The sequence below is a fragment of the Gambusia affinis genome, linkage group LG12, assembly GCF_019740435.1.
Source record: "Gambusia affinis linkage group LG12, SWU_Gaff_1.0, whole genome shotgun sequence".
In the NCBI taxonomy this organism is placed as follows: domain Eukaryota; kingdom Metazoa; phylum Chordata; class Actinopteri; order Cyprinodontiformes; family Poeciliidae; genus Gambusia; species Gambusia affinis.
The window spans coordinates 9,587,782-9,606,754 of record NC_057879.1 but is presented as its reverse complement, the minus strand read 5'-3'; the positions used below and the strand labels follow the sequence as shown (position 1 = coordinate 9,606,754).

At 38.9% G+C, this 18,973-nt stretch overlaps 3 protein-coding genes and 1 non-coding gene across 8 annotated transcripts in view; 2 read left to right on the top strand and 2 right to left on the bottom strand.

Annotated features, from left to right (window-relative positions):
- Positions 1–124: 124 nt before the first annotated feature.
- On the bottom strand, positions 125–1,176 carry ankrd45 (ankyrin repeat domain 45). Its single transcript, XM_044134245.1, has 4 exons — positions 890–1,176; positions 522–689; positions 402–446; positions 125–255 (listed from the first exon to the last, which is right to left on the bottom strand). The coding sequence occupies exons 1-4, from the start codon at positions 1,149–1,151 to the stop codon at positions 176–178; spliced, it is 555 nt and encodes a 184-aa protein (XP_043990180.1). The 5' UTR covers positions 1,152–1,176; the 3' UTR covers positions 125–175.
- Positions 1,177–1,605: 429 nt separating this feature from the next.
- On the top strand, positions 1,606–1,677 carry trnaq-cug. The gene has a single exon. It is a non-coding gene; the product is annotated as a tRNA-Gln (tRNA).
- Positions 1,678–2,676: 999 nt separating this feature from the next.
- trnau1apb (tRNA selenocysteine 1 associated protein 1b) lies at positions 2,677–9,328 on the top strand. Of its 2 annotated transcripts, none has more exons than XM_044134803.1 (9): positions 2,677–2,849; positions 3,678–3,775; positions 4,042–4,141; positions 4,820–4,872; positions 5,585–5,713; positions 6,091–6,207; positions 7,603–7,921; positions 8,259–8,301; positions 8,447–9,328. In XM_044134803.1, the coding sequence occupies exons 1-9, from the start codon at positions 2,811–2,813 to the stop codon at positions 8,581–8,583; spliced, it is 1,035 nt and encodes a 344-aa protein (XP_043990738.1). In that variant the 5' UTR covers positions 2,677–2,810; the 3' UTR covers positions 8,584–9,328. The 2 variants fall into 2 exon arrangements, with proteins under 2 accessions (XP_043990738.1, XP_043990737.1); XM_044134802.1 differs by having other exon boundaries at positions 8,256–8,301.
- Positions 9,329–9,468: 140 nt separating this feature from the next.
- Positions 9,469–18,973, bottom strand: part of fitm1l (fat storage inducing transmembrane protein 1, like) — a 95,192-nt gene continuing 85,687 nt past the window's right edge. For 2 of the 4 annotated variants that reach the window (XM_044134798.1, XM_044134801.1), the window contains exons 3-4: positions 12,952–13,130; positions 9,469–10,951 (exon numbers count right to left, since the gene is read on the bottom strand). In XM_044134798.1, coding sequence (XP_043990733.1) covers positions 10,276–10,951; positions 12,952–13,130 — 855 coding nt within the window. In that variant the 3' untranslated portion in view covers positions 9,469–10,275. Of the gene's footprint in view, positions 10,952–12,951; positions 13,166–13,277; positions 13,935–18,973 lie in introns of those variants that run through there. The other 2 variants (XM_044134799.1, XM_044134800.1) reach the window with 2 other exon arrangements.

Here is an 18,973-nt window from a genome sequence, read left to right as displayed (position 1 = left end):
CTCTCTAAAATGTCCCTGCGCTGTTTGTTCTGTATTGCTCTGTACTCCGCCTCTTACCCAATGACCACTGGAGCTAGGAGCGCCCACTGTGACTATGCAGGGACAAGCGGGTATAGACGATGGATAGATGCCAATATTTTACTGTGTTTATAATTAATGTTCTTAAAATTAGGAGCTAAACTTGGCGTTTAGCTGCGCTTTTCCGATGCTTTGATCTTGGGGTGTTGCGACTTCCTGAGTCAACCTCCTTTGGGCCTGTTAAAAAGAAAAAGAAAAAAAAACAGGAAACATTACAGAAGAGATTAACATATTAAAAATAATTAATCAGAATACATAAAAAAGTTATAAACCTGAAGCACAACCTGGACAGAAATATTATAATTCTGACATAAATACAATACCTGGAGGTTCATTTGCGGCAGCGATAAGAGCTTCCAGTTCCTTTTCTGGACAGGGATAAACATCATTTAGAGTCATTTCCACTCAATATAATCTACATTGCTGAAGTAGACCTCACACACCACACTGTGTGAGATGGTCAATGCAGTCTGTCTGGGAGTATCTCTTGGCCATGTCCAGAGGTGTCTCCTCCCTGAAGGTCTTGGCCATTAAGTCAGCTCCTAGTTCAAGCAGAGTCTTCACTGTGTCCAGATGGCCCCAACAAGCAGCAAGATGCAGTGATGTATACCCTAAAAAATAACTCGGCAGTATAACAAGGTGATGGCTTATCTGTACAATATTAAATGTATAAAGGTAAATCCTGCCAAAGGATTCAAACTTATACATGTGTTTTCGGCATCTGGTTATGCTCTGCACTAAACTGAAGCATGTTGTTGGTTTAAAATGAAATAATAGACCCCAGTGCGTGATCCAGTTCATTCCCTCTCACCTCTGACGGTTTGCTCGTCCAACTTGGCGCCTTGTTTCACCAGTTCACGGACAACGCTGCTCTTTCCGAGCATGGAAGCGACTAAAAGGACATTTCTTCCCATCTCGTCCACTTTTCCGAACAAATTGATCTCCTCTGACTCTTCGGTAGCATCGTAACTTTCCAGAACCTGCTGTAAGTCTTCTACGTCTCCTGTGAGGACGCTGTTGAATATTTCGTCCTGTATTGATGTCATTGCTATCTCGAGAATGGCAGCTGCCATGGTTACCGCGTCAGTCGGTGTTGCATTAAAGGTCATTAACATGTTACCACACAGAAGGTGATGCTTTTTGATTATTTTACTGTTTTTCTTACATTTGTTTGTAAAAACAACAAAACAAAACAAATGGGGAACCCCATAATTTTACGCACATAACCTGCATTTTGTTTCAGCTGTGAGAGTTTTATGTTATCCACCTGGTTTGCATTGTATTTTACTACTTTCTGTTTAAATTGTGCCTCTTTGTGGAAAAGTAAAAGCAAAGTATGATTTCTGACTCTTCTTTACTGTTCTCCACATGAATTTTATTCGTCAGCAATATTTTCCTCAGTACGGTCGCCGCTTTTCGACGTGGAAATGTTGAATCAATGTGAAACTAGCCCATAGTCCCACGACTTCAGAAGTAATTGAACGCATCCGTCACTCTAACATGAGGCACATGTCGATGACTACATGTGGTTCCATGGTGTAATGGTTAGCACTCTGGACTCTGAATCCAGCGATCCGAGTTCAAATCTCGGTGGGACCTTCTTATTTGCAAGTAACAAAGGTAGCTTTAAAAATGTTGTTGTACGTTCAATGATTAATCAAATTCAGTGTTTCGAAATCAATCTATTAAAGTAAACCGACCTGTTTCTCCTCTAATCTAGATAACCTTCTGAGTTGCAAGGATCACAAAAGTAAGCTGTAATTTACTCCTGTTTTTATTTAAATTATATTATTTTCCATAAATAAATAAAATCTACGTTAAAATGTAATTAATTAATTAGTCCAAAAAATATTAAATTGATTATTTTAATATTAGATAAAACATTCTCTGTTAACGTTCCATAAATATTTCATTAACGATAACATTTTCCTGTGACAGTAACCATCCATCCATCCATTTTCTGTTCACCCTTGTCCCTAATGGGGTCAGGAGGGTTGCTGGTTCCTATCTCCAGCTACGTTCCGGGCGAGAGGCGGGGTTCACCCTGGACAGGTCGCCAGTCTGTCGCAGGGCAACACAGAGACATACAGGACACACAACCATTCACACACACACTCACACCTAGGGAGAATTTAGAGAAACCAATTAACCTGACAGTCATGTTTTTGGACTGTGGGAGGAAGCCGGAGAACCCGGAGAGAATCCACGCATGCACAGGAAGAACATGCAAACTCCATGCAGAACTCCATTCCCCGGGCCAGGACAGTAACCATGTTACAAAATATTATTAAAGAATATTTAACTCTTCCTTGTCAAACAGATTACAGACTGAGTGGTTAGCTCAGACAGCAACGCAAATCTTTACTTTTTTTTCTCATAATTGTGCGTATCTGATTTTGTAACAATTAACGTAAGTATCATATATTTATGTATAAAAAGAAACTGCTTCATCATTTATATTTTTGAAACACGTTTACTCTCCTTTTTCATATTAGGATCTGAGCTAGTTACAGTAATTTACTATGAAAGATTGTGAGTTTCATTTTATTTTGAAATTTAGTCCTACAACTTCCCACCGGAAGCACAGCGCAACATTCGCTCTTCTGCGCTTGCTAAGACGGAAGTGAAGGGAAACAGTCAGTCGACGTGTGGGTCGCAAATTTCTGCAGTGAGGACTTTCTCAGGTTTCGCTCAACAGTTTCTTCTATAGTGTCACGTCGGTACTACTTTCAATGATGTTTAACAGGCAAAACAGCCTGTGGATGGGTGATGTAAGTCCTAATCTTTGGTTTTATTTACCAACGTTAGTTTAGCCGCGCATATAGCTAGCTTGGTTAGCTTTGAGGAACCATGGAGACAGATATGCCTCCGCCGAAGTGCTTAGTATGTATGGCTCAAAACTCCTCTCTAGAACTAAATGGTAACCTAAATTATCTAAAGGTTCGGTTTAATAAAAGTGTGAATATATTTAACTTGTAGATAAGCGCTTTGTTACGCTGGAGGAAACGTTAGCTGAATATAAGCTAACAGTTAACAAGTCTGACATGTAGAACTGCAGCCTAAAGCGTTAAAGATCTCATAACTCTGGAGGGGCCAAAAATAGTTTATTAGTAGAGTGACGTATCGTCTTTTATCTAAGCGGAAATATTCAGGTCAAAAGTAGTTTATTTCTCTTGGACTAGCTTATTTAAAATGTCTGGGTTTTTTTTTAAAGTAAAAAGAACAGTCTTTACGATATGAATACTTACTGATGCTTCTTTGCTGTTTTTACACAAACTAGGGGCAGAAGTTACTTACTGTTTAGTGTCTTCACGACAGCAATTCATTTATTTGTTCTTCCTTGGTTAAAAACATGCCGATGCGTTGTACTAGGGATTTGAAGTTTTGCAAAACTTTGTTAAACTTTTTCTGCATTCATTTTTAAATCATGCGAGTGGTTACAGATTGTTTACATGTACTATAGTAAAGCCTGTGAAAGCCGCAAAGTTTTATTTGGTAACATTTGGTAAAGATTGTTTCTAAATGTCACACGACCTTATTCTGAGTCATATATTTTTATTTGACAGTAACATAGTTACCCCTTTTATTTTTATTTCTAGTTGGACCCATATATGGATGAGAACTTTGTCAAGCAGGCCTTTAGTGGTATGGGGGAGTCACCGTTGGGAGTCAAGATCATCACTCACAGGATAACGGGGTAGGAGATACAGAGCACTACTGCTCAGACATCATTTTGTTGTTAAAGCCTTTAAATTAGCAAGCAGTTTTTTTTGTTGTTGTTGATGTTTTTTTAACCTTTTTGTTGAATATTAAGTCAACTTGTTCTTAACTTATTCTCAGTTACACATTTGCGCCTTCCCTATAGCTGCTTCATCCCCCTGTAAAAACAAATGTTTCTTTTCTTTTATCCACTTGCCTTCCTTTCGCTTTGCTTTTTCCATTTCTTTTCCTGCCTTTCCACAGTGGCTCGGCGGGTTACTGTTTTGTGGAGCTGGCAGATGAAGCGAGCGTCGACCGCTGCGTACAAAGACTCAACGGAAAACTGGTTCCAGGATCAAACCCGGTAAGCTGTTTGATTTAGCAGCAAAATATTCACATTTTTCTCAGTAGCTCTCACATCAGAAATAAATGTTTCTCTGTTGATATCAATATATTGACAGTTTCTTGCCATCTTCCTTTTCTCAGCGTTAGATTTGGGCCTTTTCAGTGCTTAACTCTTTTATTGTGCATAGTGGAGCTCTGCCCGCCTCGGATGCACTTTGTTTTATGAATACACACCTGTATAGAAGTAGAACATTTGAATATTTCTGACCAGTTTAACCCGCTAGTACCTGTGTCATTTTAATAGTTTATGTGGCTTTATGCGACAAATGCTGGACAATAAGGCCTGTTGCTGTAAAGCAACAAATGTTCCCATCCTGAAGATGCCGGTTTCATGTGGTGTGTGACGTGACATAATGAGCTATGAGCTTCTTGGCACTGCTTGGTTTGAAGTACTGTTGGCCCAGTGGGCCGGCCAAGCTATGGGCTGCCCTGTTCATAGAGTCTCTGGTAGGAACTAACTGAGGAAGGGGCTAAAGGCTGGTCTGGGTGGTGGAGGTATGTAAACCTAAATAACAATAATAACGCCACTTTTTGTTTCCAGCAATATCAGTGCTATACTACACGTCTTTGGTGTTTGAGGTTGCCTTAATGTGTGCGTTCTTTTTTTTTTTCTTTTTTTTTTTCTTCACACTTGCAGCCCAGGAAGTTTAAGCTAAATTATGCAACATATGGGAAACGTCCAGAAGCAGGGTAAGATCTGATTTGTGCATCATACATTTAGAGGTTGCTTTCACACCTTCTGCCTGTGTAATACTTCCACATTTCTTCAGCTGTACCACAGTTGTTAGAGTAGCTTCTCCCAGGGTTTTATGACGAGCCTCATTCCCAAAATAGCTCCAATGTCCAAACTCAGTGTTTGCACACATCGCGCATGTTGGCTGGACACAAGCAGTGTAGCACTAATGACATCATAAACATAGATTACAAGATCTGTTTTAGTCTGTTAGTTGCGGTGCGTTTACTGATCAGAAAAATATTTTGGTTTTTAATTGTCTGTTCTATTGTTGGGGATGATCAAGATTAAATTCAGCTACTTAGTTTCCTGCTTGCTTTCTAGGCGTGTCTTTAACTGTGACTGTTAAAAGCCAAATAAACAATAGAAAGTTTTAATTGAATAAGAAAAAAGTGTTAAACCTCAATTTTTTTTCTTCCCCTTTCGTAATTCAGACCATTCACCTTATTAATTTAGCTGCTATTCTAAATCTAAGAACATTCTCATAGTTTCCTCATACACATTTAAACTGAGTTCAGCTTATTTGTCAAACATGAAGCTACATTTTGCTACTTGACAGTATTGTTTAGAATAAATCACCAAGTCCTTTGTGCTTCCTCACACCAACATGTGTGCACAAATAGACATTTTAATCTTTTTTTCTTTCTTCTTCCTTTTTTGCTCTTTCAGGCCGGAGTTCTCAGTGTTTGTGGGAGACCTGGCCTCTGAAGTGGACGACTTTCAGCTGCATCAGGTCTTTAAGAAGTACCCTTCCTGCAAAGGAGCCAAAGTAGTTACCGACCAGTACGGCTATTCAAAGTACGTGAACCACTCTGTGCGTTTTTCATTGATTAATTAATGGGGTTTTTTGTGCTTTATTATTAAACTTGGTTACTCGGATAGCAGTGCTTTGGACGTTGACCACCAGTGCATCTTCATCTGTTTTCGAAAAAGGCTGAAGAAATGTTTTCTTGCCGTCTTATGCTAAAACTATTGTTTTCCCCATATAGGCTAAGCAAGAGCAACTCACAATTCAAGTGATGCTACCTCATGTTAAAAGTAAAACAGCAAGTTTCAGTTCTACCATAATAATACCCATTATATTCTGTTTCTCATAAGTGGCTAATACATGGCAAGTATGTGGCACAAACTGGTGGGCAGAGGAGGCGTAACTTTGGTGTGTTTTATTTTATCAGAGGCTACGGCTTCGTCAAGTTTGGTGACGAGAGCGAACAGAAGGCGGCGATAGAGGAGTGCCAGGGAACCATGCTGGGGGGGAAAACCCTGAGGCTCAGCATCGCTGTGGCAAAAAGGTACGATGCAGCAAGCAAGCACAAAACAGAATGCGAGCTGCTTTGTGCTTGCATTTATCTGCCTCTGCAAAGCTGAGCTCAGGAAGTGTCTAAGTCACATGTGTCAAACTCAAGGCCCGTGGGCCAAATCCGGCCCGCTGTGGGTTTCTGTGTGGCCCTCCAGATTCTAGACTAAACACTAGATGTGCTTAAATATTATGTTATCAATCAAATTAATGCAGTTTATCCGTTTACTGCCAAATTATATCAATCAGTCTCTCCAGTTTCTCTAGAATTATCAGGAAAATTCACCAAAATCAACAAATCCCTGCACTTTTCTGAGCAAATAATTGGGAGTTTTTGCAGATTTTAATCAAAAATTGTAAAACTTTCTTACTTGTACTAAACAGCTGCCTCAAACCTAATTGATGTCACTTTATATGACCTGTCCAGAGAGTAATAAAAAGTCAAATTTACCATCATAAATAAGTGCAAATATTTCCAAATTACTACCACAAACACTTTTTATTGCAAAGAAATCACGAAAATTCAATGATATTTAAGAATTGCTTGATATTTTAACAGTTTGTGAATGGGTTTTATCAATACATTCTGGCACAACCGGCCCTTTAAGAGCATTCATGTTCTTGATTTGGCCCAAAATAAAAATGAGTTCGACATCCCTGGTCTAAGTGAAGTACCTGTAGTAACTCTCTGATATCAATTTGGTCTTTGTGTAAAGATCTATTTTTTATTCTTTTCTGCAGACTGTTGGAATCAGAAGTGAATCAGATCAACTGCAATTATTTCTGTGCAAAACAATCAGTACCTTTTAAGACGTTGAGGTCCAGATTCTTCATTTTGAGTCAGTATTTGGCTGCTTATTTAAAGGCTGTATTGTAAATATTGTTGTTTTTGATGTACTAGTTTTAGTTAAACAGTAATGAAGTTACAAAATGAAGAGTTGTCGAGGAAAAAAAGGATCCTTTAAAAACAAACTTATCAATATTGATTTTAGAAATTTATGTCATACTAAAAAAAACACATTTTATTAAAACCTTTAATTGTAATTTTGTAGATATATTTTAGGGTTATGAAACTCTGGGGTGTCAATTATAAACAGATTATAATTTTAGGGTTTAATATTTTGCCTTGTATTAATTAATTAATAGTTTAACCAGAAAATAGTTTGTTCACAGATAAAATTGCAATGTGTTTGCTTGAAATAAGTTCTACATACTGACAAAGGGGTGAATTGACCTGGAGCCATTCAAATGTAAAACTTCAACTTCTATAATTAATAAAGCTTAAGGTCGAGGCTTTCTGCATTTTTAAGTTTTTACAGAATAATTCAGTTCAGACAGTTTTAGATTCACAATATTTCAAATCTACTTTTTTGTTGTTCTTGTTTTTCAGCCAAAAGACAACCTACCCAGGAGGCCAGACTCAGAGTTACAGTAGCTACAACCCGACACAGTCCGGTTACTACGGCAGCCAAGCAGCAGGAAGTCAGGGCGGTTACTATCCTCAGTGGGGGGCCTATGACCAGTACAGTGGCTATAACAGCAGTGGTTACGGCTACAACAGTGGATACAATAGCAGCTACAATAGCAGCTACAACAGCGGCTACAACTATAACTATGGGGCTTATGGTTACCCCCCACCAGGTCACATGATGCCCCCGCCTCCCATGGGGATGCCATCCATGTCCACCGACATGACGGGAGCTGTACAGGTAAAAGAAATACAAACTGATCAACTGGTGCAAGTTACTTGACTGTAAACTATTTTACTGATAAACCTGTTAAAACATAGGCTGTAATTTGATGAATTTACAACAATATGGTCACATAAATGTGTTGGAGCTAACTCAACAGTACCTGTAGGTAGCAATAGCATTCGCTCAGTGATGCTAACAGAATAAACAAAAGCACAATCTGTTTTCCTGGTTGCAAATTTGATATATTCAGATTAGTATTGATGTATTTTTAGAATTCTGTTTAAACTTTTAGTTGTTCTTTTATGGTCCGGTGACAATAGTTTTATTTTAATCCTGGGTCTGTGTCCAGCAGGGCCAGGAGCAAGCTGAACATGCTGATGATGACAGCACAGAAGGTAAAAATCCTTGATTGCTTTCGAATAATCTTTATTTCTACTGGAAACGGTTCAACTCATAAACAACACCTGTCTATTAAACCTTTATGGAAGAGAAGCAGCATGGCAAATTTTTTTCTGATGATCTTGGTGGGATTTATTCCAGAGCCCATCCCTGAATGTGACGTGGAGCTGTGGAACAGGGACTTTATGCAGCACAGTGAGGAGCTTTATGACGCTTTGATGAACTGTCGGTGGGAACCTCTGGACTCTGTTGACTCCCCTATCCCAACCTTCTCCTGATGTCTCTTTCATCAACCAATACTTCAGTTCTTATTATTTTTATACGTCCAATGTGTTTGATACGTCGCAGCAAACATATCTTAGAACACGCCGGCCAGAGCTCTGTGTCCTACAAAGAAAGGCTGGTCGTTGATCCACTCGCTCTTCTTCCTCTGCAGACACCGCAAACAGACATTGAGTGGATCGGATCTGTCAGGCTTTTGGTAACAAACGGGAAGTTGGTGAAGAAGTACGGATACTGTGAAGATCAGGTGGTCTCTGTTCAGCAGAACTAGAAGAGCTGGAGCCGACTGGCACTCAGAGGATGTTGCGTGGCTGTATTTCACCTATTGACAATATCAACGAGGAACAAACATCAGGTTCCAGTGTTCACCAAACTCAAAGTTTCTTTCAGTTTCATATTGCCTCTAGGATCATTATGCGGATAAGAAGTCAGTTTTGTTTGGGTTTTTATTTAAGGACTCTTATGTTCCTCTCTCTGTTGGTCTGCTGAATTTTAAACTGGGTTGTGGGACAAAGGTGGCAGTATGGAGCTACCAAAAGAATAGAAAAGATTTTCAGTATCCGAATGGAATGGAATGGAGGGTGTGCATCTCTGAGATGTTTTAGATGCGGCGCAGCTGTAAGGTTTGTGTGATGAACCAGCTGAACTGATGGTAGCCTTTATTTTCTGCTGCTTAGTGGAATAATATTTTGTATATATTGTCTTTCTGAAGATGTTTTATCAATAAACTATTAAATACCATAGTGGTTAATTTGTTTTTATGAAGACTTATTTTAAAATGGGGTCCTAACCACTCAATCTGAAGTAAATGCAAAGTCATGTCACCAACATTATCTTCTATTCTCTCTTATGAAATTATTATGCAAAAATATTTGACTGGCATCCAAACATACATGATGGGTTTTTTTATTTTCTAATACTTATCTACTTCTTGGTAATAAATCTGTTACTTGAACAGGATCAGATATGTTAACTACATTTTGTACAAATTAATTCTTTAATATTGAGATTTTAGTCTGATCTGTATTTTGAGCTGCTTTTAGAATTGTTTTAGGGTCTGTTGTCACTTTAAATCGAAATAAGGTGCTGCTGACCACGCACCCCCCCAAACAATGTTTACACTCACACATGAAAATAGCTGCAAACAGATGCGCAATTGTATAAACTTTCATCCTTGAAAAGCAGAAGTGGATCCTCCTGCACAAATGGCAAAGTGGTTTCTGGATGGTAAGTCAACGGCAGAATATTGTCTTTTCCAGCAGCCATTGTACAACAGTAAAACCAGCTGACCAAACATGGTGGATCTTCTTGGATTGGTAGGTAACAGCCCAGTGCCAGTTGAATGTGACTTAACAATCAGAAGGTTTTTCAAACGGCTCATTTTCCGGACACCAAATCATATCAACTTATTGCCAAAAACATGGCTTGGTGGGTTCTTTTTGGAGGCAGTTGAGACCTAAATGGAAGTACAAAAACATACAAAATGCTAATTTTGCATAATATATCCCCTTTAAGTTGTGCAACATATGTAAGGAAAATGTTTGAAACTCCATTAATACAACATAATGCCAGGTTTACACGTAAAGAGTGAAAGATGTCAAATGTCAAAACTTTCCAGGCAAATTTTTTGTTGAAGATTTAAAGACTTTTAATGTTTAAGCTCAAAGCGTTGAATCTGTTTTCATCGGTTAATTGTAGTGATTGTGGTTTAGTGTGTCTTCCACCCCGGTGCTGCTCGTCTTTATGTTGAGCAGTCCCTGACCAGGCCTTCCTGGGCAGTACCAGCTGGGCCCCATGCGGTACCAGCCCTGATACAGTCCCCTCCAGCTGAGGCAGCCTAGCGCCCCTCCTAGCAGCTGAGTGGGGAACTGGGGGAAGTAGGCTAAGAGACAGAGCAGCAGGAAGATCCACAGTCCAAGAAGGAGAACGCAGAGCAAAAAGAGGATCCTCAGTGGGGCGTCTGAGACGCCCCCAATCCTCAGATACGGACCAAACACTGACGTTTCCTCTGCCAGCAGCAGGCAGCACAGGCACAGAAGGAAGACGTCCTCTGAAACCTCATAACCTCGCCACACCATCCCAGCTTTCAGGCACTCGGACTTGCTCTCCCCCTCTTTGAGCACCAGCAGAGGCTGCCCACCGGTGACCTCTGGACCAGCGGGCAGAGGTTCATAGCAGCTTCCTGTGGTGTTCTCCAGGAGGTCCAGCAGTGTGCAGAAACAAAGCCAGAGGCCTCCACCCACGGCGAGCCTGCTGAGGTGACGGAGCGAGAGAAGGACAGAGCGGCGGATGGAGAAGGAGAATAGGAAGATGAAGGACCCGACGAAAACGCACGTCCAGCCCCAACCAGAGCGCAGGAACAACCTGGAGGATAGAGAGGAGGAGCAGATGGTGTCTGTAGGAGGGTATATATATATATATATATATATATATATACATATATATGTATATATGTATATATGTGTATATATATATGTATATATGTATACATATATATACATACATATATATATATATATGTATATATATATATGTATATATATATACATATATAGATATATATGTATATATGTATATATATATGTATGTATATATACATATATACATATATATATATAGATATATATGTATATATATATACATATATATATATATATATATATATATGTATATATATATACATATATAGAGATATATATATATATATATATATATATATATATATGTATATATATATGTATATATATATATATATATATATAGTTATATAGTTATATCACATGCTTTATGTTGAACAAAAAGTTAAATTAAGATTGTCATTTGTTAGTAGGTTTCAAGAAATATTTATGCATATTACACTTTTCATTAAAAATATATTGGCAAGTCATCATTTTTATTTTGTATATGCACAAAAGCTATAAAAAGCAAAAAGAAAAAATCAACAGTATGAGGGAATTCTTGATTAAACAATATGTAACACAAAGTGAGACTTTACATACTGTAGATGTTTAATTTTTCCCCATTTACTCTTGTGTATTTGTTGTTGTCTTTGCATTTTTAAAATGTTCATACCGAGCAAAACTTTGTTCCTAAGCTCCAAAAAAATGCATAAGACTAAGAATCTGGATTTCCAGATGAAGAGTATGAGTCAACAAAGCAGAAATGTAACTAATGGAAACAAATCATTCTTTGCCATTTTAACTTGAATTAGTGTTTCAGTTTTAACAGAGTGGAAGCCTTTTGTCATCTTCTATTCCACTATTAATAAACTAATAGGCAGATGGTTGGATATTTAAACTTTAACATAAATCTGTAAAAGAAAAAAAGGAAAAAAGACGATTCTCACGTGTCTTGATTTAAAACTATCATAAAATCTTTGTAGCTCGTAAAAATAGTCGGACCCTTAAACTTTGTATATTTTGTCAAATTACAGCTGCACATTTCAGTCTATTTTATTGAGAAGAAGACAAGTATGATTTTCTACATTACTGTAAAAGGGCAAGTTAAAGATGAATAGTTTTCGAATATCTGAAATGTTTGTATTCTGACGCAATTTATCTGATACCCCTAAACAAAATCTTGTACAACAAAAAGCCTTATGAAGTCCCTTAATTAGTAAATATCCTCCACCCACGTGTTATTCAACTATAATATGTTTCTTACATAGTTTCAATGGTCCCCATCCTTGACTGCACTGACTGCTCTGCGTGTTTTAGACATCTTCATGCTATAGAGCATGCATGATTCAAATGATTGCATCTCCTCTCATCAAGTTCTGTAGACGCCTTTCAGTGACCCATTACTTTAAACATTAGTGAGGCAGCAGCAAAACTCCTACAACACACAGATAGGGAGTGTAGAACTAAGTTGGGGACCACTAGTTTAGATAAAAGCATAGTCAAAGTCTGGGGCTAAGTAACAAGACTTGAAGTTTGACTGAGTTAGATCTGCTCGGCAAAGAAGAATAGTCCCTAATTATTGTCACCTCCCTAAGTTATCACTTCTGGCAAAAAATAACTTAGGCCCTTATTTTAGGACGGTGGTGTGCAAAGCATGGTAGGCTTATCCCAAACGACTTGCAAGTGTATTTGTAGTTAAAGGATGTTCTAGTTTTTGTTGGCCTACCACATATTCTGATTAAATACAGTTTAAGTATTAAATATTAAGAGTGGCTGTAACATGACAAAATGTGGAAAAAGAGTAAAATGGGAATTCATATGTTTGGGAAGGCGTAGTTTGTAGTCACGTGGTAGAAGAGAACAACATTAACAACATATAAAAACCCTGAGAACCACAAATAGAGAAAATTGAAAACAACAAGAACAACATTACAACTGGTGGGGGTAAACAGGAAGTGACCCTACCTGTAGAGGAAGTGACTTCTCTTGGCAAAGATGCTGTGATGGGAAACCCAGAGGCTCAGCGCAGGGCCGAACACCAGGACAGCTGAGAGCAGCAGGTGGAAATGCTGCCTGAACAGCTTGTTACCAAGCAACCTGGCAGCCAGGTCTGTCAGGACCACCAGCACCGTGTTGAGGAACATCTGAAAGCAACACCAGCACTGAGTCCAGGCCCAAACTAAAACAGGAGAGTCAGCATTTGAGGGCAATCAGATTCACCAGTGTGCAATATTTTAAATTTCAACGCTGTTCTATACAGCGTATGTAAAACATCGCTCCCTTTGATTCACCTTTGTTGCAAACAGAAACAACAAGTCATGACCAGAAGGATGCAGAAAGAAACACCCCGCCCACCCGCTTGATCCGTTTCTCCAAGCGAGCTTCTGTTTTAAAACTCCAGATCAGATCCTTCGCTGCCTCGACGGCTAACCCCGCGGAAATCCAAAGCTGCTGGTTGCATATAGGAAACAGTGGACGTCTCTGGTTGTTGGCCGTGAACCTGCATCCGTGTGCGTGGCGTCCGCTGCACAACGTGAATGAAGTGACAACTAGCTTTGAGCATTCCTTAAGACTCCAGATATCTGCGCGCTGTGAAACCTGGCCCCCGGTGGTCTCCGTTCCAGCAACCTTCAGTGCTGACTCAGATGTCATTTACCCCACCTGTTGACTCAACGTGGTCGGCCTCAGCTGCAGCTGAGCGCCTGTGAACGTTTGGCTTTTTCTGTGGTTGCTCGCGTCTGCTTTCCGCACAACATGGTAATCTTGTTATCATCCCAGGCATACTGCTGCTTTTATAGATTCAGAATACTTTTCTATTTCAATCGTCACTGTAGCCGTCCCGCTATTCTCTGACACGGACACTTGCCCGCTGAACATAAACCATCACAGCATCTTCTCTGTCTGACATACACACACGCACACACACACGCACACACACCCTGAGGCCTAAATGTAGCACAGCTGTGACAATTTCTGACTATGTCGAATAAATGTGAAATAATGCGATGCAGTGATGATAGCTTAGCTAAGAAGTTATTAAACGAATGTTGTAAATTACATGCAAAGTGTCTCCTATGTTTATGTGTATTAATAGCAGCAACCTTTGCACTGTGTCCGCTCTAATACGCAGCTGTTGCAGCAGTCGGTTTCTGTCAATCACACACACACACACACACACACACACACACACACACACACACACACACACACACACACACACACAGAATTCCCTGTTATCCTCCTTTCTCCCCTGCACTCATTTAACCGACTAATGAGCATAATCAGCAAAAGGCATAGTCGTCCACACTTAACCTCTGACCTTCGTGGAAGAGTGCCTTCATTGTAAGAAATCCAGTTTTGACACCAGGAATGGAGAGAACTTTATAAGCATAGGAAAAGCTCCTTTGAGGCCAAATTAGGCTGAAATGAAAATTATAAAAAAAATGTTACGCGTGAGAAAAAAAAAACTAAATATTCTACGTCACCTGGGGGAAGGGAAGATGAATGGAGCCACATGCAGGATAAAACCTGTACACAGCTCACCCTAAACCTGCAGTAGCAGCATATAATGGGCCAGAATGGACTAGTCAAAGTCCAGCCTTAAATCCAAATGAGAATATGTGGCATAGCTCAGAAGTGTTGCAACTTAATTCCCAGCAGCACCTTAGCTTCTTCATTTTAACAGCCACGCATCTTTTTCCTTCTTCTAATTTCTCACATAACTTTCTATATTCAAATATAATAAAGATTACAGTCATACCACGACAACATGAATACACCTGCAACACACTGTTAACAAAATATAACTCAGCACTTTAGAGCTGCACGTTTGGATGTTCTGTTGTTGATTACAACAAGTGTCTCTTTGTCATTACAGTTCTGAAACGTGTGGCTCAGCTGCACCATGCTTACTGTAACTTTCAGTTTTCTTGCTGCCAGGACAGGAATAGATGTGGAGCAGCTTCCTGCGTGTTAAATGTCTACCTTCTCCTGTTTCCTGACAGCATGCTGAGGAAGTTGGCATGCTGACTTTGTCCCGTAATGAAAGCCCTTTCTTTAGTTCCGCAAGACCAGCAGCTGGTCATCATGCAGAAAGAGACAACATGCTCTTGAAGCTGTTTTATTGTAACTCAACTAGATTTGAATTAAAAGTGATACTTTCCAGTGTGAAACACTGAGATCATGTCCAGTATCTTGTTTATAACAACATGCCGACATCTTTCTGGATAAAATGTGTTCTAAAAAGGTGTTTCTTTTACATAAAAACAGTCAGGAAATCAAGGACGTATCTGCAAAAATGTTCTGATGAAGAGCTAAAGCATGACCGTAGTCACTTTCACTTCTTCGAAAAAGTAAATTTCTCCTTAGAATTTTCTTTTTGATCATTTTTGTCATGTCTAAGTGTTTCGGATGATTAAAATTTTAACATAAGACTAAGATGACTTGAGTAAATAAAAAAAACAACAACAAAAATCTCAAATGTAAAACTGTGTGAAAATAAAATTTTCTGGCTATGGACATTCATACATTAATTGGGATTAACCGTATCTCTTTGGTCATCTAAGTTACGTTTCACTAGCCACGTCCATGCACGAAAACTGCCAGACCAAAAGACATAAAAATTTGGTAAAATGAAACATGGAATATGTTGAAATATCTTTTAAGAAAGAACATATTTGCACTGAGACACTTTGATTATTATTGGTGGGTAATAAGTGTGACTTAAGGTGAGCGATTAGTTTTTTATTCCTTCTCAGCCTGAATGATCTCTTATTGAGGCCCAGCACAGGTTCCTGTACTGCTGTCGACATCTGCTGGCATCTCAGTTGGACTACAATTCAATTCAGTTTGTTGGTTTAGCACCAACAAATGTCATCATAAGGGACTTTACTAAAAAAATAAAAAATAAAAAAAGCCAATTAAATCCAACCTTACAGATTAGACTACATTATAGTTAAAATAAATGCTGGGCTGGAAAGGGAAACAAAGAAAGGTAGTGAATATGAATGAGAAAAAGTCTGCATATCTTATACAAATTTAATTTAAGGTGAACAAGCTGGACTATTAACATTAATGTTACTAAAATGTTCAATTAATAGTTTACTAATGTCTTCCGTCTGCAAATTTAATTGTTTTTTTGTGTGTTTCCTTTTCTACCAAGACAGTTGGGGCAAAGTGCTGCCACCTCCTGGAGAAACTATGGTATTACAATTTATTCTAAATGTCTGTGGTTTGCAAACAGTTTATTTCAAACTTCAAACCTTACTATGATCTTCCATAAACAACCCTTTGCCTTATGTTATTTGTAATCTCTTCAACAACAAGTACAACGTAGTTCATATTAAAAATATCTTGCAAATAAAAACTAACAGTAAACATTATTGGTTTACTGTTATATATACCTCTAATTGAATATACCTCTAATAGAACCAGACTCGGGGTGAGCAATGATTTCCCTATAGGAAAAGATGAAAAAAATGGAATAATGATCAGTAAACAAGTTGATAGTTCATAATTTATTTAATATACAAATCCAGAGACAAATTTATGCACAGAAAAAACAACACAGAGAGAAAGAACAAAAAATTAAAAAAAACATCCTCAGGAGGAGAAAGGTTGATTATACAATTAAAGTGAAACAGGAAGCGCGCCACACCCATCTCTTCTTTTGGCAGCTCCATAATGGGGCCTGTCTGTGTGTGGCCTCCAGGCAGAGTAACTGTCAGCTGTAGGATTTAACCTCTAATCCTCCATAAAACTTAGCCTGACAGCCCAAACAGCTGCTGGCCTGTCTGTCTCTGCTGTGCTAACAATCATCCAAACAAAAAGCCTGAAGGGACAAATATAGATGCTGAGAGCCTGGTGCTTCTTCCCTTTAAAAAAGACAGATAAATATGTGTTTTACTGACTGCAGACTGTGTTCATGCTAAACATGCTATTTACAGAACTGGGTAACGTGACTAGCACGGTAATTCAGGCAAAAAAGGTCAGTACAGTGTACAGTAACCTTTTGTCATTTCACAACTACAAACTTAAATGTGTCAAAAATAATACATACTTCTCAAAATGTTCACAAGTAAAAATCAGAAAAGTGTGGCACACATTTATTTTATGCTAACTGTACTTAGCCTATGGTAGAGACAAATTTCTAAAGACTTGCAGCTGCAATTAAAGTGAAAGGTGGTTCTGCAAGGTAATATACTTACACCAAAGCATTCAGATTTTTATTCTAAAATGCAAAAACAAACATTTTTGCAAACATGTATAGTTTTCCTTCCACATTTTCAGCTGTGGAAAGTTCTACTTTGTGTTCATCAATTACATAAAATCCCCCAAAACACATGCCTGATGTCGTGACGTACCAAAATGCAAATATGCTAAAAGGAGGTGTGAATACTTTTCCAAGGCAGAAATAATTGAAACCAACATTCCTATCCAACATTGAGAGTATGGAGTGAACAGCTGTGCTGTCTTGCTGTCCTCCATGATGGCATCTGGCTCCAATCAGTTGTGGTAAAAATGAACTTTTATCTCCTCAGCTGCTGCCGGATGGAAAATGCCTCTGATAGCGTAGCCAGCACATAGCACCAACGCAGCCAGTGCGGTCTGCAGCAGAGGGCAGTCAGGTCACTCAAGATCCCAAACAAAACCTCTATTAATATTCATAGTCAAGTGGCCACCTGCTGAATTCCTAAAGAATAATAGTCCATAAAGTCGACACGTTTTCCCCGGCCATACCAGAAAATAAAAAAAATAAATAAACACACGGCACGTCTACACAGTGCTACACATGCTCTTAGTTCTTTGCTTTGAGGAGATTTGAGTCATGTTTGGATACATAAAGTGTTTGCAGCCACTGATCAGCTGAGGGTCAGTTAGTTATTTCCTGGGAATAGAGGTGGGTCCAACTGGACAGGGCACCTTCACATGCTGTGAATCATCAAAATAAAAGCAGCTAATCCCTGATCAGCTGGTGTAAATAAGCACATATCAAATACGCTCCATCATGTACAAATGGGTTTTCATCTGGGTGGCAGCTCTTGGGCATTTTAAGAAAATAATTTCATCCATCAAGGGCTGGAACAATTAGAAAAGATTTCATAAAAGCTGCGCTGAACTCTGGGTTTGTTACACAAAAACCCAATGAGCTTGAAAACTATCCTTATTCGTTAATTGACATGCTAAAAACTACCAGCGATACGTTGCTATTTTTTCCGAGTCCAGGGCCCAGCAGGGTTCAGTCAAACCATAAACCAATGCTTCGAAAGGCAGTTGATGATAAATCCTTTGTCTATCATCCGATTTTTCAGATCCTTTTATCAACCTGACAGATATAACTTTAATCTAAGGGATTCAGGTACAGATTTTTGTCTACTTGGGGAGAATAAAACAATTGAAAACAAATCGCTTGCCAGTGGTTTGAGACGAAACAAATCCCTTAAGTTGTCACCATCCAGAGGCCAAACATTTAACTGCAAGTGTGTCTGAAGCAAGTGCTTACTACACTTTTCCTGTTTTAGTGAGCAGAATCTGGCTGCAGACAAATTTAAACTTTCATCACCCTTACCTTATTCTCTCAGGTGTGTCCGTCTGTCTTAGTTGTACGTTAGTGATCCACTAGGGGAAATTCAGTAGGTAATTATAATACTGTCACTAAAGTGGTTGCTGATGGATTGCCTGCTACATACTGTATGATCCTCCACCACAGGCTTAACACCTGGCAATGATGAACATGGTACAGTGGGAGACGTATTAACTTACACGAACAGCCAACCCTGTAAATCAGGGAGTAATTGGAAAGCCAATTAGCACAAAGCGACAGTAAGCGACCTCATGTAAATTCATCTCCTGGGGCCACAGTGCAGATGACAGCAATCTGGTGGGTAAAACAAATGAGCTCTGGTACTTGTGGAAAATGAAATTAGGTCTACATTAACTATGCTACACTTCTCCTGTTTTAGTTCAGTTAGTGTAGTCTCCTCAGACA

Excerpts from the sequence above, each read along its gene's own strand:
- ankrd45 (XM_044134245.1), bottom strand. The coding sequence starts at position 1,151 with ATGGCAGCTGCCATTCTCGAGATAGCAATGACATCAATACAGGACGAA. Across the intron at positions 447-521 it reads TGACCATCTCACACAGTGTG|AAAAGGAACTGGAAGCTCTT; the intron begins GTGTGTGAGGTC and ends ATCCCTGTCCAG. Across the intron at positions 256-401 it reads TGCCGCAAATGAACCTCCAG|GCCCAAAGGAGGTTGACTCA; the intron begins GTATTGTATTTA and ends TCTTTTTAACAG.
- trnau1apb (XM_044134802.1), top strand. The coding sequence starts at position 2,811 with ATGATGTTTAACAGGCAAAACAGCCTGTGGATGGGTGAT. Across the intron at positions 4,873-5,584 it reads GGGAAACGTCCAGAAGCAGG|GCCGGAGTTCTCAGTGTTTG; the intron begins GTAAGATCTGAT and ends TTGCTCTTTCAG. Across the intron at positions 5,714-6,090 it reads GACCAGTACGGCTATTCAAA|AGGCTACGGCTTCGTCAAGT; the intron begins GTACGTGAACCA and ends TTATTTTATCAG.